Source organism: Periplaneta americana, chromosome 13 (assembly GCF_040183065.1).
Source record: "Periplaneta americana isolate PAMFEO1 chromosome 13, P.americana_PAMFEO1_priV1, whole genome shotgun sequence".
Classification (NCBI taxonomy): Eukaryota; Metazoa; Arthropoda; class Insecta; order Blattodea; family Blattidae; genus Periplaneta; species Periplaneta americana.
This window is the reverse complement of record NC_091129.1, coordinates 54,382,870-54,410,590: the sequence shown is the minus strand read 5'-3', so window position 1 is coordinate 54,410,590 and position 27,721 is coordinate 54,382,870. Positions and strand designations below refer to the sequence as shown.

At 36.1% G+C, this 27,721-nt stretch overlaps 1 protein-coding gene across 1 annotated transcript in view; it reads right to left on the bottom strand.

The window, feature by feature from the left end:
• The window catches only part of LOC138711628 (uncharacterized), an 82,595-nt gene that overhangs the window by 19,641 nt on the left and 35,233 nt on the right, over nt 1-27,721 (bottom strand). Inside the window, exons 10-13 of the mRNA XM_069842760.1 lie at nt 17,818-17,929; nt 16,322-16,473; nt 13,909-14,105; nt 13,236-13,497 (exon numbers count right to left, since the gene is read on the bottom strand). Coding sequence (XP_069698861.1) covers nt 13,236-13,497; nt 13,909-14,105; nt 16,322-16,473; nt 17,818-17,929 — 723 coding nt within the window. The remainder of the gene's footprint in view (nt 1-13,235; nt 13,498-13,908; nt 14,106-16,321; nt 16,474-17,817; nt 17,930-27,721) is intronic.

Here is a 27,721-nt window from a genome sequence, read left to right as displayed (position 1 = left end):
CAAAATATATTTTTACGCATATACTTTAATTATATTATAAATACAACTCTTTAATTAAAAAAAAAACATAATTATGAAATAAAGCGATAAAATATTCTTGTCAGTCCCAATAGGACAGTAGTTTTTTGAGTCAAGGACCCCTTCGAAAATCTGTTGAAAGCTATAAATGCATCCCTAGAAAATGTAAAAAAATAAAAACAATTTTAGATACGCTTCTACTTTTTACGTTGAAATAATATATGGAATATACATGTAAATTTTTTTGTGCCTTTGACGGACCATCCAAGGACCTCCAAGGGATGCATGGATCCCAGGTTAAGAACGCTTTCACTAGCAGATTAGCGGCTGAGTGGCCGCCACTGAACTCTTCAACCTGCGAGATTTTCAGACATGAAAACTTGAATAAAAATTGTTAATTCCAACCAATTCTTCTAATTTCTTCAAAAAGTGTCAAGTTCATGCTTCTGCACACATCTATCAAAAGTTTCATGGTCCGATGCAGAGAAACAGACAGAGGGAACTGACCCACACCACCGTGTACATGTCCACCTCACCCAGAGAATGGCCGATTCCTGCCCACTATGAGCACATCTGCACTTGAGTGTACTGTGGTAGGTCAGTATGGAATTTAAATGTCTGGGATTGAAATCTCACACAGAATAGGGATCCTACATTCCGGTATATACATATGTATACGGAAGCATACGAAGACATCCGAGAGTGCTAATGAGCTAATGTCGAAACCATCCCTCAAAGTGTGCATATTGCTATATCTCCATAGTAGATAGCCATTTATATAAAAATAATTTATCTGACCATACTAACTGTAAAGTTGCGAAATTAAAGTTTGCTTAAGATTATCGAAAAATTGACTACCCCGGATTAGAGTAGTAGACCTATCATGCTTACTCAGCTAGGACAGCCCGTTATGTGCTCGCATCTCACGTGACAGTATAGCCATTCATGTAGGGTAGCTACTTAACTACTATTTCCAAGTACTCGCCGTTGTTATTTAACGTAAAGCCCCGTCCACATTAGTAAACATTTATATGGCGTGTCGCGTTCGGCGAAAATGTATGCGTGTTTTCACAAATCATGTTAGTGTGGACATGTGTACTGCGCATGAATACTCTAAAATATTTGCAGCACATGCGATCCATTCGTTGTTGGTTTTTGTGAAGAAATCAGAGAGATTTTCTCCTCAAGGTATTTGTACAGTGAACTTATAGCCTATCTGAATATATGTTGTATCTTAAAAGAAATTTTAATTTACCTAGGCCAGGCAGTATTTGGAATATCAGAAGACAGTTTATAAACATATATACAATCCTCAAAAGATGATGAAAGAGTAATGGAACGGAGAAAAATTCTCTCCGGCGCCGGGATTTGAACCCGGGTTTTCAGCTCTACGTGCTGATGCTTTATCCACTAAGCCACACCGGATACAACTCCGACGCCGGTTAGAATCGTCTCAGATTAAGCTCCAACTCTTGGGTTCCCTCTAGTGGCCGCCCTCTGCACTACGTCATAGATGTCTATGAACGCAGGACCGAAGTCCACACATGTGCTGAGGTGCACTCGATATGAGTGACTAGTTGGCCGGGATCCGACGGAATAAGCGCCGTCTTAAATCACGAAGTGATTTACGCATATCATATATATTATTTTAATGTACCGAAGTACATCTGATATTTCCATGCAGATATTCTGCGTCATCATACGATGAAAGAGTAATGGAACGGAGAAAAATTCTCTCCGGCGCCGGGATTTGAACCCGGGTTTTCAGCTCTACGTGCTGATGCTTTATCCACTAAGCCACACCGGATACAACTCCGACGCCGGTTAGAATCGTCTCAGATTAAGCTCCAACTCTTGGGTTCCCTCTAGTGGCCGCCCTCTGCACTACGTCATAGATGTCTATGAACGCAGGACCGAAGTCCACACATGTGCTGAGGTGCACTCGATATGAGTGACTAGTTGGCCGGGATCCGACGGAATAAGCGCCGTCTTAAATCACGAAGTGATTTACGCATATCATATATATTATTTTAGTGTACCGAAGTACATATGATATTTCCATGCAGATATTCTAACCGGCGTCGGCGTTGTATCCGGTGTGGCTTAGTGGATAAAGCATCAGCACGTAGAGCTGAAAACCCGGGTTCAAATCCCGGCGCCGGAGAGAATTTTTCATCGTATGATGACGCAGAATATCTGCATGGAAATATCAGATGTACTTCGGTACATTAAAATAATATATATGATATGCGTGAATCACTTCGTGATTTAAGACGGCGCTTATTCCGTCGGATCCCGGCCAACTAGTCACTCATATCGAGTGCACCTCAGCACATGTGTGGACTTCGGTCCTGCGTTCATAGACATCTATGACGTAGTGCAGAGGGCGGCCACTAGAGGGAACCCAAGAGTTGGAGCTTAATCTGAGACGATTCTAACCGGCGTCGGAGTTGTATCCGGTGTGGCTTAGTGGATAAAGCATCAGCACGTAGAGCTAAAAACCCGGGTTCAAATCCCGGCGCCGGAGAGAATTTTTCTCCGTTCCATTACTCTTTCATCGTATGATGACGCAGAATATCTGCATGGAAATATCAAATGTACTTCGGTACATTAAAATAATATATAATCCTCAAAAGGTTATAGTGTAATAAAATATATACTGAAACTAAGATTATGGCATTTCCGAAGGAAATTCTTATTAGATGCAAAGTAGTTATTAACGATTATTTCGTGTATATGACATCTTTCCATTTCCGACCAATGGAGTGTAATGAAATTTGAATTACAACCAGTCACAGTCATATATCGCAATAATTTTTGCAGCTCGATTTATCACTATAAATTTATCGCATGATCGTTCTTTTGTTTAGTCCGTGCCGCCAAATGTTTCCTCGTAAATCGATGAGCATGAATCCATTGTACTAAATAAAGTCAGAAATCCTACTTCTACATCTTCATCTTCTAATTTCATGTCCATTGTAACTAAAGAAAATGACACTCCTACATAACAATTGTTCACTTAGTGTATTAGTCACGTTATTTGTAATTATATTCTAAAATGTTTTACATTAAATTATGATTTCAGCAGATAATGAAAATGTATTTCTGTTATAATAACATGAGCAAAGCGCAGTACATATAATTAAAATTGTTAAACCTGTATTTTTATTTTCTCAATTGGCATTACTGAATAACATCCAATCTCTTTATTGCAGTAATCCATATTCATATATTTAAAATTCACAATATATTTATAGATTAAGTATTCATAAATATACAATTACTAAAAATTTGTTATCGAATTTTAGGCATATATTATTTACATTTTTATATTATTCACGAAATAACCCTAATAAATATCACTCAAGGTCGGAGATGTCCCAGATAAATCAATTGAACAGGTTTCGAATTTTAACTACTTAGGCTTCAATATATCATAAAAATTCAGTATAAAGATACAGATATTAAACTAAACATATCTGGAAGAATATTGCCAGGAATTAAAATTCACTAGAAAATAAAGTTCAATACATAATCAAGTGTAACTTATAACTAGGATTCGCTCATCGAGTTAGAAAGTTAGAGCTTTCCTCTAACAGGAGGCTTTTGCCCTTCACTGGACACAATACGCTGTCTTTATCTTTAGGTTGGACTAGTGGAAAATCTCCAAGACAAAAACCAAAGCTTCAAGAATTGGACAATAAGAAAAAGGTTAAAAAAAGAGAAACTATGGAAATAAAATTTTTGAGAGCTGATTTTACCCGTTTAGACAAAAAGAACTGAACTAAATAGATATAATTTACAAGACAAAAAGACATCTGGTACGAGCATATTTTAAGAATGGATTAGGTTACCGAAAATACGAGTAGTACTAAATAATTATAAACCCCAAGCATAACGAGATACTGGGCGACCTAGAACAAGGTGGCAGGATGAATTCTCCTGAAGGCGGAACACTTCAAATGCTTAACCTGGAAAGCAGATGATTGATGATGATGATGATGATGATGATGATGTTGATGACTGCGGCCCTGAACTTCATGCATTTATATGCTTTTCTGCGAAAGGTACTATTTGCTTCCACATTAACTATAGGAATTATAAATTCTTGAATATATTAACCCAGTGGTTCCCATATTTTTTGACTGGCGACACACTTCACTGAAGGCCCACTATATCGCGACACATTTATTTGTTTTTATTAATAATAATAATAATAATAATAATAATAATAATAATAATAATAATAATAATAACCAGTGCTTTTCTTCTGAAAAAAAATGTGATGAAACTCTCTGTAGAATATATTTTTATAGCGGACGGGGAGATGATTAGGCCTACTGTTCACTGCACGGGAATTTTGTCGTTTTTAAACTCCTTTTTGTCCAACTAAGACTTTCAAGATCTAAGCGGAATTCAAAGAAAAATTATATTAAAAACATCGTTATTCACACACATTTCGGATTCACGACGAAAAATGTAAGAAGAAGATGCCGGAACGCCGTTCATGCACATTCCTCTAGAAAAAAAGCACTGATAACTTCTTTGTAGTGTCGGATATCCAGTGTTGTAAATAGATCAATGTTAACATACAATCGAAAATTCTTAAAAAAAAAAAAAAAAACAAAAACCAAGCAGCAACACGAGTGGCATTAGAAGAAAACAAAATTATGTGTCAAAAGTCCCAACCTATCTATGCTGGATATCCGATAAAAGCTTTTTATTATCGTTTTTGAAAATTCAACTATTTAAATTAATGTGAAGTCTGCTCTTGGTGGATTGGTGGATTGCACAGAGTTTCTCTATACGTGTTCTTATGGTTGACAGACCAACACGTAAATCAGCTTCAAGATAAAGCAGTCTGTTCCTTTGTTTAGATTTCACTATTTTCATAGTATGAAATGGTGAGTCACACAACTATGACGTTAAAAACGGCAGTTGTAAACATTTTTTTAGTTTTTCGGCACTACCGACTGATTTACAAAAATGTCCACCTATAAGACAGTCGGAATTTTGTTTATATTCATCGCCACGCCACGTAAAACCATATTGCAAATATTTACGAAGCGTAGTACGTTTTTGTGAACCCTGAAGGGAATTTTTGCTCACAATATTTGAATTAGCATTGTTGTCAGCACAGAACTTGATTCCGATTGTCTTTTTCGAATTAAAAATTTGTCCATGATAAAATCTAAATAAAGCACTTTTGATACAATAGTCGCATTATCATCTACTCACGCGTATATATTGAAACTGACCAATATGTTCTGACTTAGTGGGAAGAGTAAACGAATTACTAAACGTTGTTGCAGTGTTCACTTAATTCGTATTATCGCCAAGGAGAAAAATTAAATTGAGTTTTGTTGCAGGTGTTCACGTTTCATTGGTAAAGTCTGTCTCAAAATAAAATGTACTCTCTCAAAGACTTCGTTGTAAATTAAAAAATACGTTGTAAATAGACTTTCTGGATTATATAAAATTTATTTTTCAACTTCAAAATTTCGCGACATACCGGTTGGGAACCGCTATATTAACCCGTCAGACTCGCGTGGGGGAAACCTGTCAACCAGCATATTTCTTTTCATTGATATATTTCCTAGAGAGTGTTTACAACCATGAGGCTTTATGTACCTTCAAAACAAAGCTCACATAATAACATTATAGTCTTGAAGTTGCTCGTAGAACTTGTGTAACTAAGGTTTTATTCTTCTTGGTGACAATTTGTCAACCAAGCGATTTTTTACGTTACGATTTCTGCAAAGTTTCGGTAAGTATTTGTTACCAGTATCACTTTTGTGAGTTATATACTATATCTTTAGGGATAATTTGTTCCTGTTGAACTTCGAAGGATTGTAGATCTACGTTCATCAAATTTATTCAAAGATTAGAAGGCGTTCTCAAGTATTACTGTGAATTCAAGTATCCGCTACGCCAGTCCCTGAACAAAGGAATGGATCCAGAGCCCGTTAGTAGGTCTCGAAACAAAACGACTAGATATGGTGTGTAAAATGTTCAAAATGGACATGTGCCGACCCTTTGAGGGATATCTGTGTAAATTGCTTGTAAATAACTAGATATTGTAAAGACATATCTGCAGAAAGGATTTAGGAATGAAGACTTTTGAAGGATAGTCCAAGCAAAATAGGACAATAAGATATAAGCTATTCACGTATTATTGTATACAAAGATTTTCACAACAAAGCAAAGATTATAAACGTGTTTCCAGTGTTAATTTTGTAGATAAAAATAGAAACTATTTGAAATTTACACATACATAATTATCTATTAATTATAAATGAACTAATTCTGTTTTAAAACTATTTTTATATTTATTTATTAGTAAACTGTGTATACTCTATAGTAACACATTTATGTAACCATTCATACTGAAAACAATGTACAAATTCATTCTCTAAAGCACGAATGACTTGGATGACAGCTGTCACCCTCTCCACTGAACACGTTATGAAAAATCACGCGCATACTGAAGGGTTGAGTATGGTTTTGTTGCATGTAAGTGCATATTTTTGTCATTAGTTATAAATGCTTAATATTTTCATTACTTTGAAAAACTATACGACATATTTATAAGATTTACAATAATTTTTCCTTGAAAACGCAAAAAGCAAGGAGCTACATAGAAGATAGAATGTGTGATGAAATAGTAACACTCGGACATCACGTGCCAGATCGCTGACTTACATGTTTCCATTAAATGGGATGACGAATGAAATTCTGGTCTTTTTCAGTCAAAATCTCATTTTCATTTTCTTGTAAAGAATGAATCAGCAATTATGATTTACATCTGAGCAAGTTTGAATGCCCTGCGGCGTTCGAAAGCATAAAAATTACGCAATATATAAATGGCTGCATCCTTGAAATTCAATTACATGCAGATTTTACAAGTTCTAACACTTTTTTCCGAGCACATTTCGCCAGGTTCGATGTGTAAAGGTTCTTACAATTTTGATGCTAGAAAAATGAAATTTTTACCGCATGTTCGTTGCACTATGGTTAACAAAACAGCGTATGGGTTTTATGATTAAATTAATACTTTTTGAAATGATACATGAAATATGTATAGTGGCAATGGAAAATTTCTGTTTTTAGGTATGCAGTGGTTATAAAATTTTTCTCCCTTTCGTAGTAATGATATAGGAAAACTGTTGCGTCACATTATTCTTAAAAATGTCCACGCACAATTCCTTGTCCATAAGACCATCAATGAACTGCATATTCCCATCCCTCTTGCTGATATGCATCCCCACAACATAACAGCCACCCCCATTCTTTATAGTGGGCAGTGTGTTGTAGTGTCCTGCATGTTCGAACATGAGAGGGACAACCAAGATATTATAAAATTCGTCTTATTACATGTGAAAAACTATTCGCAAGATCTGTGCTAAAATTCATAAGCGGTTATAACATGAAGAAGTGGGAGTGCAGAACAGCAAATATTTTATAACAAGGTAGAACACACCTTGTAAGAACAAACATCGCCGATTTATCGAACTTGACCATACTCGAAAAACTTGAACCGAACAAGCGCCTGTAATGCACGACACTAGTGTGTTGGCCACATTATTGTCTTCATTGGGTTTCCTCCGCGTTCTGCTGACGCCAGTAGGTTAATTTAGTCTCATCAGAGGAGACAACATTATTCCAAAATTCCTGGCCCTTATGTACAATTTCCCTAGAAAAGAATGAGACGATTGAATATTCCTAAGTCTCAGATGTAAGACACTGCGCATAATCAGAGCACTGATACAAAAGATAACGAATATTGAGTTCCTTAAATTCAGGCTATTTTGTTTGTTACTAGCATCGTTCCGAAATTCACTACAAAAACTGCAAAAAATATGGTAATATGACGTAAATAATAGATAAATATATACATAAATCGTGTAGTTAAATCGACATTGGACCTTCATGACCAGATCGACACTCTGCACAGAAAGGAAAGCTTTCGTGTCGTTTCAATAGCTCAGACGCTAGGACTTCTGCGTGTTGTGTATAAGGATGCGAGTTCGATTCTTGGTCTACATAACGATTGTTTTGTCTAAATAACGTTCAAATAGCTAAATAACGTTGAAATAGAGTTTTACAAAGTCCTGAGATTAAGTGTTATGGTCGCAAACAATACAAAATTACAAATTATAATATTATAAACATAAATCTAATGAATGCATTTGCATATTAAAAACTAACAATTAGAATGAAATTTTAAAAATATTCCTAAGCCACACACACAAATTTTTCCAAAGGTTTAGAGTCCTTAGGCCTATGCCATTTGTTGAGTAATTATTACAATATTTTATTAATAGCTTTCCCATGTGTGTAAGAAATGCACTCGCACAAAACAATTTTTGTTAAAAGTGTGACTTTTAACTATTGCATTCTTACCCCTTCATTTGATTTTAACTATTTTATCTACGTGTTTGCAATAGTGTTTAGTTTAATGTGAATTCAATTTTATTCATTTTATGATTGAATGAAAAAGCACTGTTGCAGTGATTGACTAATTAGATATATTAACACTAATTATTAAATGCATATGTTAAATAACGAATTGCAGTATCTTTTGGAAAATCTTGAATGTTTAAGTTGTCAATAATATTTATGTACTATAGCCTATACTATAAGGCGTTAAAAACAGGAGACGTTTCGGTTATACAGTGGAACTGACACGCTACTGTACTCGTATGAGCTACCGAGACAAGACAGAGACATTAGCAGAAGTACAGAATTTAGATCCCACAGCAGGCATTTGCCATTCGGTACAGAGAAGCAATGATATTTTGTGACCCGAACTATGTTGTGAAATCGTGGTCTTTAGTGGCTGTCTTCTTCGTGATCCTTCTTCTGGTCCATGTCCTTGTTGTGGTCCTTGTAACAATTCTTGTTGTATTTATCATGCTACTTGTCGTGATTTTGGTCCTTATCGTGGTTCTTTCGTATTTCTAGTCGTGGACCATATCGTAGTCGTTATTGTGATCCTTGTCGTGCTTTACGTTGTTCATGTCGTCATCATTATCGTAGTCCTTGTCGTTTTTCTCGTGATTCTTATCGTCATCTTGTTGCCTTTGTTGTAGTCCTAATAATGGTCCTTGTTGTCTTTGTCATGTTTCTAATCGTGGCTTTGGTGTTTGTCGTAATGCGTGCCATGGCCCTTGTTGTGTCCATGTCGTAATCCTGATTATTGTCCGTATCGCGATGCATGTCCTGATCCTTACTGCGGTTGTTGTTATTCTTGTCTTTGTGTTCGTCCGTTTCGTGGTCCTATAATGGACGTTGTTTCTTTGTCGTAATATTTGTCGTGGTCATTATTGTTGTCCAAGCCATGGTGTCTTATTACGATCATTGTCGTGACGCATATCATGGTCCATGTCATGATATTTATCGTGGTCCTTGTCCTTATCGAGATCCTTATAGTGGTTCTTGATTTCTTTGCCATGGTCTTTATCGTGGTCATTGTTGTCTCTGTTGTAGTTATTCTCTGCTTTGTTGGCGCCTTTATCACAGTGCTTGTTTCCATTGTAATGGCCTTTTTCGATCTTGTTTTTGTTATGGTCCCTATCGTGAGTTTGGTCCTTATCGTGGTATATGTCGTGATTCTTATAGTTGTCTGTGTCTTTGTCCATTTCGCGTCCTTATATTGGTCCTAGTTGTCTCCATCATGGTCCTTACATTGATAATTGTTGCTTTTGTCATATTTTTTATCGTGAACATTGTTGTCTTTGTCGTGGTCGTAGTTGTCATTGTATTGGCCCTTATCGTTCATTTTGTTTTGTCATGGTTCTTATCGTGGTCCATGTCGTGATTATTATCGTGGTTCTTATTTTCGGCCATGTGACGCTTTTTACATTGGTCCTTGTTGTCTCTGGCATAGTCCTTATCGTGATCCTAGTTCTTTTTATCATTTTTTTATCGTGATATTGTTGCTTTTGTCGTGATCTTTGTTGTCATTGTAATAGCCCTTATCTAACTTCTTGTCTTTCTCATAGTCTTGGTCGTTATCGTAGTCCTTGTCGTGATCCTTACCGTAGACAGTGTCGTGGTCCTTAAAGTGCTTCATGTTATGGGTCTTATCATCCTGAACCTTGTGGTGCGTGTTGTGGACCATGTCGTGATCTTTATCGTAGTCCTCGTCCTTATCCTTATCGTGATTCTTATAGTTGTCCTATTCTCCTTCGCATAGTTCTAATCGCTGTCTTGGTCTTTATGAAGCTTATCGTGGGATTTGTCATGGTCTTTATCGTGATACTTATCATAGTGTTTGTCATGACCCATGTCGTTATTCTTACCGTGGTCCTTGTCTTTGTTTTGTTGTCATGGGTCTTAACATCGTCTTTGTCTTTGACGAAGTCCTTATGGTGATTATATCATGGTCCTTATCGTGATCGTTGCTGTAGATCTTGTAATGATTCTTGTTGTCTTTGCCACGGTCCTTATCGTGATCACTATTGTCTTTGTCATGTTTCTTATCGTAATCCTTGTCTTAGTTGTGGTCCTTATCATGGTCCTTATAGTGGTATTTGTTGTCTTTGTTATGATCCTTATCATGATCTTGGTACTTATCGTGGTTCATGTCGTGACTCTTATCATGAACCTTGCCCTTATCATGGTATAATTCGTAATTATTATCGTGGTCCTTTTCTTTATCCATATCGCGTTTCTTATATTGGTTCTTGTTTTCCTTGTCATGGTCATTATCGTGATCCTTATTATTTTGTCGTGGTCATTGTTGTCTTTGACATGTCCCTTATCATGATCTATGTTGTCTTTATTGTGGTCATTGTTGGCATAGTAATAGTCCTTATTATCCTCCTTGCTGCTTTTGTCATGGTCCGTAATGAGTATTTATTGTCTTTGTGATAGTCCTTATCTTAGTAAATTTCGAAGTCCTTATCATGGTCCATATCGTGGTATTTATCGTAATCCTTGTCGTGGAGTTTTTCGTGTTTCTTGTCGTATATTATCATGGTCCTGATTTTGGTCCTTATCGCGGTCCTTGTCTTTCTAGTAGTCCTTTTCGTGGTCCTGGTCCTTTTAATCTTTATGGTGGTCTATGTCGTGGCATAATCCTTGTCGTGGTGTTTGTCGTGTTTCTTGTATGTAACTATGGTCCTGATCTTTGTCCTTGTCGTGGTCCTTGTTGTCTTTGTCGTGGTCCTTACAATGTTCCTTGCTGTCTTTGACATATGTCTACATTTGTCATTTCAAAATTAATATTCTTTTTGCACCTTGGCGAATGACTTTCGTGTTACACGGTATATTTCTATCTTTCATTAAAGGTAAACTATGAAGAGCGTAAAAAGACCCGTGCACCAGACAACTGATAACATTTTGCACTGGTGTACACTTTGGAGTAGGATGGAAATAAGCCTACGCATGCACGACCGGATGTCTTCCTGGCTACTTCGATATCGAGTGAACCGCGCTGTAGAACTTTAACTTCCGACGACCAAGAGTCGTCTCATTCTTTTTAAGGGGAACTGTACATGTTGTTTTACGAACTTCAGTTTGCAGTTCGGTTCTTCCTACGAACAAATGCCTCTTCCTTATAATTCTACCATGTGTATAAATACCCAAAGGACAGTTTCAGTACATACCTTCTTACCAGTACAGCCCATTCACTGCCTTTTCAACTTCAAGTAAGGGTACGAACAAGGAGCGTAAGACATGGAAAGGGTTCTGTACTAGGAGGTTCGTTCCACAACAAGAGCACAGTGGTAAACGGAGCAGGCGGCGTTGCGACGTGCAGTCTTGTGGTGATACTAAGTGAGTCAGTGCACACAGTCAAAGTGGGTGGGAAGACCCTCAAGTGAAATAGTTCTAAATAATAGTAACGAGTGCCAATCAAATGCATCCCCATTGGTAGCAAAAACGTATTCAGAAACAAGCTGCATATATTATTCAAAATGTTTTCACATATTTTAAAAATGCTGGAAACCAATCACCACATCCACACCTGTGGAGTAACGGTCAGCGCGTCTGGCCGCGAAACCAGGTGGCCCGGGTTCGAATCCCGGTCGGGGCAAGATATTTGGTTGAGGTTTTTCCGGGGTTTTCCCTCAACCCAATACGATCAAATGCTGGGTAACTTTCGGTGCTGGATCCCGGACTCATTTCACCAGCATTATTACCTTCATTCCATTCAGACGCTAAATAACCTAGATGTTGATACAGCGTCGTAAAATAACCCAATAAAATAAAAAATAAACCCAATCACCACCAACAGAGACAGTTAATGCGACAGGAGTACCATTATCGACAGTGAAAAGAATAATTTCACTAGACTTGTCAGGCTTCGAAACCCCGACAAAGAAATACCGGATGTGTAAAAAACTGTCCAAAATAGACTATTTCGATCGTAGTTTGATTCGGTAAACCGTGTACCAACTTTATGAACAACAGACAGCGCCTACCATTGATAACATTATTTCTGCGGTGAGAACGAAAACAAACGACACGGGATATGAATTTCCGTATGGCAGGACAACGCTACATAAAATTCTACGATCTATGGGTATTAAATTCAAGACACAGAACAGACGAATACCTGCAATGGAATCCCGAAAAATACAAATATGGCGTTCAGAGTACCTAACTAAAATTGAGAATTATGGACAGAAAGGGTATCAAGATCTGTACTTAGATGAGACATGATACGATACGCATACTGGTATATTTTGTCGATGGATTGATGGTACTAATTCGTGTGACGCAATACTTTCTACCGGGAAAGGGGAAAGACTTTTGATTTTGCACATTGGAGGAAGGAAAGGATTCGAATATATTATTTGTAATGGAATCGGTAATTCAATGTCCTGTAGACATATCTGTACCCATACATAGAGTACATAAATTGTAACATTACTGCCATAAACATGTTTGAATTAAGTGTCATATACCGTATTGGCCCGAGTGTAAGCCGCACCCGAGTATAAGCCGCACCCTTAATTTTAGGGGGAAAGGAGAAAAAAAAAAGAAAAATTGAGTGCAGAATGAGAAAAAAAAGAAAATTGAGTGCAGTGAAATTTACCTGTCACATTATGCAGTTACAAAACTGTTTACACTATTTAAACATTTTTTCTTCAATTACGGTATTACGTGGGTAAATCACCAAAAATACCGGTACAACTAATCACCGTCTTCTCCAATGTCACTGCTGACTTCACTACTACCGGTACCGGTATTTGTTTCATCACTGTCACTTTGTTCATCACTCTCCGCCCAAAGTGCGTCGTCCTCACTGCCATCCAGAGCATTAGACACGCAGCATTTCTTGAAGCCTTTGATGATTGAATCTGGTGATATCGTGTGCCATGAAGAGAGAATCCACTCACACATAAGGCTGACTGATGGCTTCTTGATCTTTCCAGATGGAGTGAATGCATGACCCCCTTCTAGAAGCCAATCCGAATACTCTTTTCGGAGATGGTCTTTAAAAGGCTTGTTCACGACGACATCAAGCACCTGCAATTTTGATGTCATACCTCCAGGTATGACGACTAGGTCTGTCTTCAATGCAGTAATTTTCTTCTTTACTTCGGGTGTGAGGTGACCTTTAAAGGCATCCAATACTAACATAGCCCTCTTACAGAGCAGCGCACCTGGTCTGCGATTCCAAACCGTAGCTAGCCAGTCCACCATTAGTTCGGTTGTCATCCATCCTTTCTCTTGGCAACGAATCACTAATCCCTTAGGTAAATTCTCCTTGGGCATAGTTTTACGCTTCAGAATAACGTACGGAGGCAGTTTTCCTCCATCTGCCGTAACCGCCAGCATCACAGTGATTCTTTGTTTTTCATTTCCAGTTGTTCTCAATGATATGCTTTTCGCCCCTTTATTGTCAACTGTCATATTGCTCGGCATGTCCCAAAATACAGGCGTCTCGTCGGCATTGCCGATCTGGTGTAATGGGTAAGAGTGGCGCTGACGCAATTCAATGACGTGCCTCTGGAAGTTGATGAGTTTTTCAGTAAAATCCTCTGGCACTCTCTGTGCTAATGAAGTGCTTCGTCGGAGAACAAGGCCACTTCTACGCATAAACCTGCGGCACCAACCTATACTCCCATGGAATTCTGTAAGTGGAATGTTTAGGGTCTTCGCTATTTCCAACGATTTTACCTGGATTACTTGTCGAGAAATAGGCATCCCTTCTTTCCTTTTGTCTTGTACAAAGGAAAGGACCCTACGTTCTAGTTCAGGGTATTTCCCAGCCTTGGGTCCTCTGAAAGATTTTCTGGTTGTATTGGCATTTTTCAGTTTATCCTCCGAGGCGATCCAGCGCCGCACATTAGACTCATCCACACTACACTTTTTGCCGGCTTCTCTATTAGACGTACTCCTAGCATGACGAATAACTGCAAGTTTGAAACTAGCGTCACAACTGCGCCGAATTCCCAAGCTTGTTGAAGCTTTTCTTTCTACGGTTCCGCTCATGGCTGAACCCGTAGCTACGTACAAACTGTTTTAATCTGTCCTATCATACACAAGAGTACGATCACTGTAATATGAAGATTGGTACATTGTTGCGTCATATACCATACGACTGCTGACAATTTCAAACACGAGCGCGTGGCATTGTTGCTCCATTTCAAAATGATAAAATTACCGGTAGCAACATGCGCCACATTTCAAGTTTAAATTTATCGGCCGCGCAAATAAGCCGCACCCCAACTTTTCGAGTTTGAAATTTGAATAAAAAGTGCGGTTTATATTCGGACCAATACGGTATATCTGTTAATATCTAATGATGAAGGACGCTCACAATAATTATTTAAATTGACTTGGTACATTTTACAACAACAATAATCCTACACTAGTATTTAACGATATTGATTCTTGTGACAACTACACCAACAATGATGTACTACGTAATTTAATCATATTTCAGTTAAATATACTTAGCATTAATATGAATTTTTGTAAATTATGTGTATTATTGCAAAGATGTACCTGTATCTGTTCGTTATTGTGTTGAATTGCTGGTAACAATCTATGGATATAAAACAATCCGTTTCGAGAACACACTACATGCATCTGGCAACGCTGCAAACTCTCTTGGTTACAGGTTGGCACGTGCCATACACCTTCTAGAGTATACGAAATAGGAGGAAGGAGAGGTGCAAACTCCCTCCCCTTGTCTTAACTAGCTGAAAAGGCAGTGAATGAACTTTTTTTTTTTTTTGTAGTTACTTTCAGTATTGACCTCAGTTTTGGAGCACTTATCTTATCATAGGATTCCATTTTACTTGTCTCACAATGGCTACTTTCTCTTTTTCACTTAACTTCGTTTCGGTTTCTTAGTATATTCTCTACTGAACTTTATATCTAAATTTATTAACAATATACTGCACCGTTGCAGACTTCGTTTGCAAGTTGCCCTGTTTTTCTCAAAGAATGTCCTTTTAGGGCTAGATTGACAATAAAATTGTCGTCATGAGGTCGGAACTGAGCTCTTTATATTTATTAATCTTAAATACGGTGTAAATAAGCGAAGCCTTGCAAGAAGTACAAAAATGCCTACTACGCAGCTACTCAGGTGTATGAATAAGAAAGTGGCTTGTATTTAGGGTTAAAAGTACTTATTCTGTTATAAATGAAATATTTTAGCTTTGAAATGGTTTTTGCTTTGAATATTGTCACGTGCTAGGTCTCTATATTCAAACTACAATTTAATATGTGCAGTAACTTATTTAAAAATTCTATATTTTTTTAATAATATATTTGGTCTTGTATGAATAATAAAGGGATACACTATATAATAGTAGATTTTGTTTCTAATAGATAATAGACTATATTATACTGGATGAGTTCTACTTCGTATGAATAATTGGGCTGTTTTACAAACAGATAATTTTGCACTTGAAGCGTAACAATGAGTATGTGATTTTCGTCATTGAAGAACTTGCAGTGTCATGAAGATGAATATTAACTGCACGCCAGTCATGTTTTTAAGCGTTTGCCTCGGGTCAAGGCCTTAAGGTTATTAAATATTAAAAATAAATTAACTCTCATGGATGTTTACTATCACAATATTTAAAGTTAAGTGGCTATCGTTACGTTCCGAAAAAAAAAGTAACAATTTTTATGTAAGCGGAACATTGAGTCATTTTTCACTCTTTTCTTGTTTACACTTAATAAGGAATTGAGTACCTACATGGAACAAGGTTCGAAGTAACACTTGGTTAACATGTTACATCCAACCTTTTTCCATGGAGGTACTCATTTATTAAAGAGATTTATTTAAATTCGGTTCATGTGAACCGCGCGTCTGGCCGTGAAACGAGCGGACCCAGGTTCAAATTCTCATGGAATATTGAGGACAACACGGGAGATCCCCAGAAGAATCGCAAAACCTTGTATTTGTCCATCACAAATGCAACTCCACCATCTTTGGGATTTGAACTCTCGCGGTCCTTGTAAACCAATGCTTTGCCAACTAACCTGTCAAGGAGACGAACAGAATAGGGTTGCCAACTTTTTTTGAAGAAAATACGGGAGATTATGGAATCGACAAAATTTTACATATAAAATTGACAAATATTCCGTTCAGTTAGGTACTAAAAACAACTTTATTCTACACTTCGCCAGCTAGGCTTAAATTACGAGTATTTTGAGACAGATTTCTCTCTCGTGTTTGAAGTCGACTGCAGTTTTCAGCTCTGATTTAATTAGATGTGTCGTGAGCTTGTCTCGAACATCCATCCAATTGTTCATGAGGTAAAACACCCTCTTTGTATGAGCATTACTACTTGGTATGCTTAGAAGGAAACTAGCCAGTTTTTCCAGATTTGTAACAAAACATGGTTTGATTTTAAACGGGTGAAGACTAAAATCTATTCTTGGTAAACATTACTTTCTATGAAGACTGCACATTCCACTGCATCTCTTGAACAAAAAAATTGATTATCTACAGTCATCATTCACGGAAAAACAAATGTTTAGAATAATGATTTTTATATTATGCAAAAATAAGGGAGAAAAACGCTCGAAGAGAATGAGAACACGGGAACCGGAAGACTGTTAAAAATTAGAGGAAATACGGGACATTCCTGGAAATACAGGAGGATTGGCAACCCTAGAACAGAAATTGTACACAAGTGAAGGTATTTTATTATAAGCTAAATCTAGTTCCTTAAATAATGACTTCACATCTGAAAAGTTGCTGAGTTAGAAGCTGGACACGAAGTGCAAATCATTGATGAAAATAAGGCTAAATATCTATACTTGATGTGCTTTCGTTCCTTCTACCATTTTCTTTTCTTGTCGAGTCTGTTATCGTCATGTCATCGTTTCGCCTTTGAACTGGGATAAACTCAGTTATGACTAACAAGTAAACCTTCACCTGAGGTAAAAAACAATGAAAGTGAGACTTATATTTATGGTATCAGCATAATAAAATATGAGTAATCCTAAAATTTCGTAACTCGACTGCAATTATTAAATGCGATACACAGCGCAGAAAACGAGGCTTCAAGCAGGAAGAAAACACATCTTCAACTAGCGATTAATGCATAAGAAGGAAAACGATGATGTGGTCAACATGTTACTTAACTCATCGTATTCCAGAATCTGATTTGTTTTTATCCAGAAACATTATGTCGCACAACAGTGATAGCTAATGCAAAATGTTGGAAACACAAATTGTCAGTACAACACCCTCACTTTATACACGCTGATTTTGCACATATCGTACATATTCCTTGTACATTTCGGATACAGTACTCTGTAGTGTTTTGAAAACGTTGTCCACTTCTGGATCCCAATTCAGCTATCACCCAACCATACCCATGCGCCTGTTGCAATCGTGAAGAAGGAAACTTCTGGTAAACAAGCGACTGTAGTTTCAGTAGGCCTATACTGTTGCGTTGTTGTAATGTATCAGATGAATCATCAAAATCTACATTATGAGAAATGTGTCAAATCATATGCTTATACATTCGAAAAAAGTACCTGTCCAAAGATTGCAACTCATAAGTCGTATTTGGTGGTATGATTTTAACTACTCGTTTTTCGAGACCATAGTCCCCTTCTTCTAACAGTTGCTTAATTGTATTTTCGTCGCAGTAGACACCATACGAGTCCAAAGCAGAAGATTGCAAGTTGGAGAATTAGGAAGGAATATTTCTCGTAAGAATTGTATCCATATTTTTTTGGCCATTTTTCCCGATATCAAGGAATATTTCTCGTAAGAATTGTATCCATATTTTTTTGGCCATTTTTCCCGACGAAGTCCATTTTACTACCAGGTTGTCACTCCGGAAAATGCGTTCCGCAACTCTTTGACTTATACCTTTCGGATCTTGGAAAATAAGTAGTAACTTTGGCATCAGTTTTCCAGCTTTAGAAACCACCGGCGTTATAGTGTAGGAATGTGTAGTTTCCCCCTTGGATTGCACGACACCATACACTTTACTGGTTCCTTGACGTTCTAATGTTCTGTCGAAAGGCATGTCCTTATGGAACCCACATTCGTCTGTATTAAACACTTGATCATCATTGTACATGTCCAAACTGTCCAAAATCATATCACCAAATACGACTTATGAGTTGCAATCTTTTGACAGTTGACTTTCGTGTGTTAACCACGTGAATTTATGCTTCATACTGCTCCATGACCTATGGTTAAACTTTTTCTTTTTGTTTGTCGGTACACCTGGCAGAATCCAATACTATTACCTTACATTTTTCTTCAGAGTCAATGACTCGGGATGTTTTGGGAGGGGATGGAGCGTATTGAGAACTGGAACTTTGTGAAGTACTTAATTCCTCTTCTGACGTAGTATTTGTTTTTTCAGTCTCCCATTCTCGTACATGAAGCATGACATTGTCATCATTTCATGGTTCATTTTCATCAGTGTCCAGAGTATGACTTTCTTCAATTGCTTCCGATTCATAACTCTTTAATAAGTCATATATATATCATCAACAATTTCAAGTTCCTTCCGCGACATTTCACTGTCTCCTTATAACCCTCTTCATTTAGTTTATCCAGAATTTTAATCACTATATTCACTGGGTTCATCTTTTTCAGCTCACTGCACATAACATTACACAATAAACTGCAAGGTACAAACTAGCTGACAGCGCGTCTACAGCAGTACTGTCTTCGCTCTCGCATCTAGCATTGCTGCGTGGTATAGTTGTTTGCAATCTAAGTAGCCCATGTCAACTTGATCTTGATTGGTCGCGATCTCTGGTGTTCATTGCGTTCGAGTTGTAAAATTTACGTATTTTGCATTGCTTTTAATACTTAATCGAATGGTAATAAAGGTAAGTCTTTGTTTTTTTACCCCACCTGAAGGTTTACTTGTAAGCATCTTCTGTCGTGATATGCAAAATTATTGATTTTTGTATTAAATTGGAACGATATTCTTCATGTTTACTCGTCTTATAGGTAAATACCACTTGCACTGATAACATATTGGTACGATAAAAGCAGAACATTGCAACACACATCTAAATTACTGCACGAAGGATGTATTTCTACATTATAACAACAAAATTCCACCATTATAAACGTTCTTAATATTATATTGCATGTATTTTATTTTAATCTAATAACAGCTTGAAATCCCCTTGTAGGCCTATTCAACGTGCTAGTTCTTTTTACAGGTTCCGGGTCTGCTGGGTATTTGTTCTTTACCTAATTTCATAGTATTTTAAAGATCCTCTGTACCTTTATATACTGTAGTTATAACCGTGATTGTGGAGGAGTATGATTGAATGGAGACCAGTCCTTCGTTATGATTACCTTATGTTTGAATGGATATTTTGCAGAAAATAAGAAGCGTGATTTATATCCGACCTGAATGCACTGGTTGGTAATTCTGTTTAACAGTTCAGCATGTATTGTGGGACATTGGTTAGCCCTATTTACTATCAATAGCTGCGTCTGTGACTCAAGCGCTAGGATACTAATCGTCCATCTAGCCGTTTCGGGTTCGATCCCTGGTCAGTTCGAGATAGCATTTCTGGTGATAAAGTATACCGTCGTTGTTCCTGCAATAACTCCTATGTTCAAAATATAGAATTTTTAAGTAGGAAGAAAAACACATTTATTCATCCTATGGCAGCCGTACATAGGAGACTGTGAATTCTTACATTTTCAAAACGAAATATAATTACATATAGGAGATTTTATTATTGGCTGTATCACTATTTAAGTTATTTAATAAAGCAAAAACCTGAAAATCGATAAATATGTCAGATAAGAGTTATTGCAGGAACAACGACGATACATTTCAAAAGTTTTTCCTCGGGGTTCTCTCGTTTCCCTCATTCATTCCACTAACACTGTACACTCAAAAAAGCTGAAAGAATTTGTAAAACATTTGCATTTCCGGTTGTTCTGTTTGGTTGTGTAACTTGGACTCTCACTTTCAGACAGGAACAAAGGTTCGAGAATAAGGTTCTTAGGAAAATATTTGGGGCTAAGAGGGTTGAAGTTAGAGGAGAATGGAGAAAGTTACACAACCCAGAACTGCACGCATTGTATTCTTCACATACAGTACATAGTTAGGAATCCCTAAATCCAGATGCTTTAGATGGTTAGGGCATGTAGCACGTATGGGCGAATTCAGAAATGCATATAGAGTGTTAGTTGGGAGAATAGAGGGGGAAAAAGATCTTTGGAGAGACCGAGACGTACGGTAGATGGGAGAATAATATATATAAGAATGAGTTTGAGGGAAGTGGGATAAGATTGTAGAGACTGGATTAATTTGCACAGAATAGGGACCGATGGCGGGCTTATATGAGGGTGGCAGTCAACCTCCTGAGTAGATAAGAAATGACGGGTACTAACTGGCTCCGAATGGCTCCCATGGCTCCCCAAGTGACGTCATAGTACTAACTGGCTCCCATGTAACGTCATAGTACTAACTGGCTCCCAGAGTATGACGTCACGAAGCGGGTGGGGGGCTTAAATTATGACGTAGGAAAGGGGCGTAACGTAATAAATGACAATCTAAGAGTTCAAGGTTAAAGTGTGACGTCATGCACACGTGCAGGTATGTAATTGAAGTTGTAGCATGACATGTTCATACAAGTTTGCAAGTTCATACATGTTTATCTCCTCAATGTGGGGGCTTAAAGTATGACGTAGGAAAGGGGCGTAACGTCATAAATGGCAATCTAAGAGTTCAAGGTTAAAGTGTGACGTCATGCAGGTATGTAATGGCATGACAAGTTCATACATGTTTATCTCCTCAATGTAATGTCTGCTATGTGTGCAAATATTATGCTGATTCATATCCGGCGAGTTAATTGTAAGGGGGGGGAGTGAAAGACACAAGTTCATACATGTTTGAAAATCCTATCTGCTATGTGTGCAAATATTATGCTGATTCACTCGCACTGCTATGTATGCAAGGTCACATCCGGCGAGTGTCCAAGAATTAATCTATCACTCTTAAACACATACATTCTTTTTCTTAAGATTCCAATGTAATGGTAATTTAATTGATTGGGGAATGGGTGTTGAATGTGGGGCATAAATGGTTGTACTTTCCGGTAAAAAATTAATCTAGCACACTTGTAAATTAAACAGGATGTGGCTGAAGTGACGTTATAAATTTGTAATTGAAGTTGGAAATGAGGGAGGGGGGGTAAACATTTGAAATACGAACGCTCATAGTGACGTAACTTAAAGTGTGGCGTCATAAATTTTTAATTGAAGTTGGAAATGTAATAATTTGAAATGCACATGTTCATACAAGTTTGTATAGTAAATTGTAGGTGGGGGGGGGGGAAATAGACAAGTTCATACATGTTTGTATATTTGGAAGTGAGTTGTGAATGTTAAAATAATCACTATCTGCTATGTGTGCAAATATTATGCAAGGTTGCTAATTTTACTGGTTGTACTTTAAGCTAATTGCTGAGTAATTGATAAAAAATATCAAGATTCTAATGTACTGGTAATTGAATTGATAAATAGTATTAGGAAATGGAAATTGGAATGCGGGAATTATTTATGGCGTAAATGGTTGTACTTTAAGCCAATTTATAAAAAAAATTAATCTAGCACACTTGTAAATTAAACACATATATTCTTCTCATATTATTATTATTCCAATGTAATACATTTTGAGTGGTTTGTTTAGCGTATTTAATTTAAGCCATACATTATTACCAACATTTAATTCATCAGAATGTGACATTATTATGATTTAGAGCAGTAACTGTAGCAGATAAATAAATGTAGATGTGTATGTTGTGTAATGCATAAGTGTGCAAATATTATGCAAGCTTGCTGAATCACTTCCGGCGACGATGCAATTGCTGAGTAATGATAAAAGCATGTTTTTGAAGCATCTGCAACGTGTCATATTACACAAATATTCCATGATGCTAATAATATGCAAGCTGTTAATTCACATCCGGTGAAGACGCAAGTGCTGAATAATGGCCACCTTGTTATTATTATTATTATTATTATTATTATTATTATTATTATTATTATTATTATTATGGTTCCAATTTAATACATTTTGAAGTAACATTTATTGGATCGATTAATAATTTAATACATTTTGAAGTAACATTTATTGGATTTATTTTAAGCCATACATTATTACCGAAGCAGTTCGTAATATAGTAATTGCTTCTTCTTCTTCTTCTTCTTCTTCTTCTCATTATTATTATTATTCGTCATAAAGAAGATTAAAGTGTGACGTTATAAATTTGTAATTGAAGTTGGAAATGGGTGAGGGCTGTTTATAATTTGAAATACACACGGCATAACTTAAAGTGTGATGTTATAAATCTGTAATTGAAGTTGGAAATGGGAGGGAGGATTTGATAAAATTCTAATGTAATAGTAATTTAATTGATAAATAGTATTGGGTAAGGGAAATTCGCAAGTGTTAATTGAAATTGGAATGGGGGAATTATTGATGGCGTAAATGGTTGTACTTTAAGCCAATTGATAAAATAATTAATCTAGCACACTTGCAAATTAAACACATACATTCTTCTCATATTATTATTATTATTCCAATGTAATACATTTTGAAGTAAAATTGAGTGATTTGTTTAGCGTATTTAATACATTATTACCAACATTAAATTCATCAGAATGTAACATTATTATTTCGTAATACAGTAATTGTAGCAGATAAATCAATGTAGATGTATATGTTGTGTAATGCATAAGTGTGCAAATATTATGCAAGCTTGCTGAATCACTTCCGGCGACAATGCAATTGCTGAGTAATGATAAAAATATGTTTTTGAAGCACCTGGAACGTGTTATATTACACAAATATTGCATGATGCAAATAATATGCAAGCTGTTAATTGACATCCGGCGATTGTTCTCGCAGCGTCTTATGTTACACAAATATTGTATTGATTACAAGTAAATAATAGCTATCTGCTATGTGTGCAAATATTATGCAATGTCACATCCGACGATGAAATTGCTGAGTAATGATAAAAAACATGTTTTTGATTATTTAGCATAATGACCTTGGAGGTAATATGGCTGGATGATGAGGTGAATTATTTAGAAGTGTAATGAAAGAAGTATTGCAGTTTGGAATAATTGACATTGAACAAGTTTACACAGCAGTGGGAGGGGGGCAAGATGATGAATAATACGCTCGAATTTATACAACTATTACACTATCATATATTTTATAATCATATTTTATAAAAGATCTTTGTCAAAAAAACTTTGGTAGTGTAATAGCAGCCATATCGTTAATAATGTCTCACAATATTTATTTTTTATTTTAATTTAGATGATACTGCATCTCCAGTCTCGGTTTGAGCTGAAGAAGAAGAAATCGCACAATTTAAATGCTCTGAGTGTAAAAAACAGTGACCATGATGAAGCGTGGTGAATGTTAAGCTTGATTATGAAGTATGTTCGAATTGTAATAAATGTTCTTTTTGGAAATAGATTTGCACTGTAATTTCTTCCATGTCTTAACCATCCATTTCCATCCCACATAACCAAAGGGTTGGGTTCGTTTAGAGAATTAACCTATAACACTTTCCTTTCAAATATTAGTAATCCTTTTCCAATATTAAGAATTGGTATATAGGTTTTCAAATATTAATAATCCTTAAGAATTGGTGTATAAGTTGAGATTATTCTAAACATATATGTTACCAGAATATAACATAATTCCAGTGGTAGCTTATTGATTTGGGAGTGGTGGATTCATTACATGTTTGTATGATAAAACATGAGGATGATTGAGAGAATGTCAATGATTAAACTGAATCTAGTCATTGGGGATGGGGATGTGCTTGGTAAAAGAAAATAGTAACAACATAAAATTATGCGTATATATTTATTCATAAAAAGAAATACAATGCACTGAGTAGTGAAATATATTTTCAGTTAGTGAATCCCAATTGTGATAATGTTTTCACCAAAATTGACATTATTACCCACATTAAATTCATGAGAATGTGACATTATTATTATTATTATTATTATTATTATTATTATTATTATTATTATTATTAATATTATTCCAATTTAATACATTTTATTCATAAGAAGAAATACAATGCACTGAGTATTGAAATATATTTTCAGTTACTGAATCCCAATTGTGATGTTTTCACCGAAATTGAAGAAATTTTACATTGTTTCTGCAATGATAGAAGCACATGTTCCTTTTCTTTTTAACATAAATAAATTAGGAAAATCAATTTCTTCCAAGTTATACACTTAACTGATGATAAATAATTGTTCCAAGAATTCTTTCTTTTCCCCCCCTTTTGTAAAAACACAACCAATACGACGGCGCCAAGAGCATCCTTGCTGCAAATTGCCATGGAGATGGCGAGTTCATTTAAAATGCAGTTGTTTGTCAAAGCTTCTCGGAAACCATGTACATCATAATAGACGTTCTGAAAAAAAAAACTGTGTAGCATCATACATATTGTAAATTGTATAATGTCAAAGAAAATAGTAACACATACTTACATTTTTAAATATATGAAAGCACTTTATACATAATCCAATAGGAAACCTTGAACATCAATGGACGTCCTGAAACAAAATAAAAATGTGTAGCATGGTACTTATTGTAAATTATTTCACAGAAAAAAAGTAACACATACTTACATTTTTAAACATTTGATATGAGTAAAAGCACTTTATACATAATCCAATAAGACACTTTGAAAATTGTGTTCGAACAACGCTCTTACACCCTTTTTGCACACATCTCCTCCGACTTTTGAATGGGATATATTGTACCTAAAGATTTATACCATCATATCGAGAATCTCTGCTGTTATATGTAATCGGAGAACAAGTTAGTCTCACACCCGCTTTCTTTGTGATAAACATTGCAACTGATACGAAAATGGCATTCTTGTGACATATACGGTACAACTTGTCGAAAATCGTAATCTTGTGACATATATGTTACAGCTTGTCGAAAATCGTAATCTTGTGACATATACGTTACAACTTGTCGAAAATCGTAATCTTGTGACATATACGTTACAACTTGTCGAAAATCGTAATCTTGTGACATATACGTTACAACTTGTCGAAAATCGTAATCTTGTGACATATACGTTACAGCTTGTCGAAAATCGTAATCTTGTGACATATACGTTACAACTTGTCGAAAATCGTAATCTTGTGACATATACGTTACAGCTTGTCGAAAATCGTAATCTTGTGACATATATGTTACAACTTGTCGAAAACCGTAATCTTGTGACATATACGTTAGAACTTGTCGAAAATCGTAATCTTGTTACATATACGTTGCAACTTGTCGAAAATCGTAATCTTGTGACATATATGTTACAGCTTGTCGAAAATCGTAATCTTGTGACATACACGTTACAACTTGTCGAAAATCGTAATCTTGTGACATATACGTTACAGCTTGTCGAAAATCGTATTTTTGTTCCGATAATGCAACACCATGTCGAAAATCGTATTCTTATTGCGATAATGCAACACCATGTCGAAAATCGTATTCTTGTTGCGATAATGTAAGAACATGTCGAAGTTGCTACATATATGTCACAAGATTACGATTTTCGACATGGTGTTGCATTATCGCAACAAGAATACGATTTTCGACAAGTTGTAACGTATATGTCACAAGATTACGATTTTCGACAAGCTGTAACGTATATGTCACAAAATTGCAATTTTCGACAAGTTGTAACGTATATGTCACAAGATTACGATTTTCGACAAACTGTAACATATATGTCACAAGATTACGATTTTCGACAAGTTGTAACGTATATGTCACAAGATTACGATTTTCGAAAAGTTGTAACGTATATGTCTCAAGATTACGATTTTCGACAAGTTGTAACATATATGTCACAAGATTACGATTTTCGACAAGTTGTAACGTATATGTCACAAGATTACGATTTTCGACAAGTTGTAACGTATATGTCACAAGATTACGATTTTCGACAAGATGTAACGTATATGTCACAAGATTACGATTTTCGACAAGTTGTAACGTATATGTCACAAGATTACGATTTTCGACAAGTTGTAACGTATATGTCACAAGATTACGATTTTCGACATGTTGTAACGTATATGTCACAAGATGACGATTTTCGACAAGTTGTAACGTATATGTCACAAGATTACGATTTTCGACAAGTTGTAACGTATGTCACAATATTACGATTTTCGACAAGTTGTAACGTATATGTCACAATATTACGATTTTCGACAAGTTGTAACGTATATGTCACAAGATTACGATTTTCGACAAGTTGTAACGTATATGTCACAAGATTACAATTTTCGACAAGCTGTAACGTATATGTCACAAGATTACGATTTTCGACAAGTTGTAACGTATATGTCACAAGATTACGATTTTCGAGAAGTTGTAACATATATGTCACAAGATTACGATTTTCGACAAGTTGTAACGTATGTCACAAGATTACGATTTTCGACAAGTTGTAACGTATATGTCACAAGATTACGATTTTCGACAAGTTGTAACGTATATGTCACAAGATTACGATTTTCGACAAGCTGTAACATACATGTCACAAGATTACGATTTTCGACAAGTCGTAACGTATATGTCACAAGAATGCCATTTTCGTATCAGTTGCAATGTTTATCACAAAGAAAGCGGGTGTGAGACTAACTTGTTCTCCGATTACATATAACAGCAGAGAATCTCGATATGATGGTATAAATCATTTGGTACAATATATCCCATTCAAAAGTCGGAAGAGATGTGTGCAAAAAGGGTGTAAGAGCGTTGTTCGAACACAATGTTCAAAGTGTCTTATTGGATTATGTATAAAGTGCTTTTACTCATATCATATGTTTAAAAATGTAAGTATGTGTTACTTTTTTTCTGTGACATAATTTACAATAAGTACCATGCTACACATTTTTATTTTGTTTCAGGATGTCCATTGATGTACAAGGTTTCCTATTGGATTATGTATAAAGTGCTTTCATATATTTAAAAATGTAAGTATGTGTTACTATTTTCTGTGACATTATACAATTTACAACATGTATGATGCTACACCGATTTTTTTTTTCAGAACGTCTATTATGATGTACATGGTTTCCGAGAAGCTTGGACAAACAACTGCATTTTAAATGAACTCGCCGTCTCCATGGCAATTTGCAGCAAGGATGCTGAAAACACCCCGTCACTTGGCGCCGTCGTATTGGTTGTGTTTATATAAAGGGTGT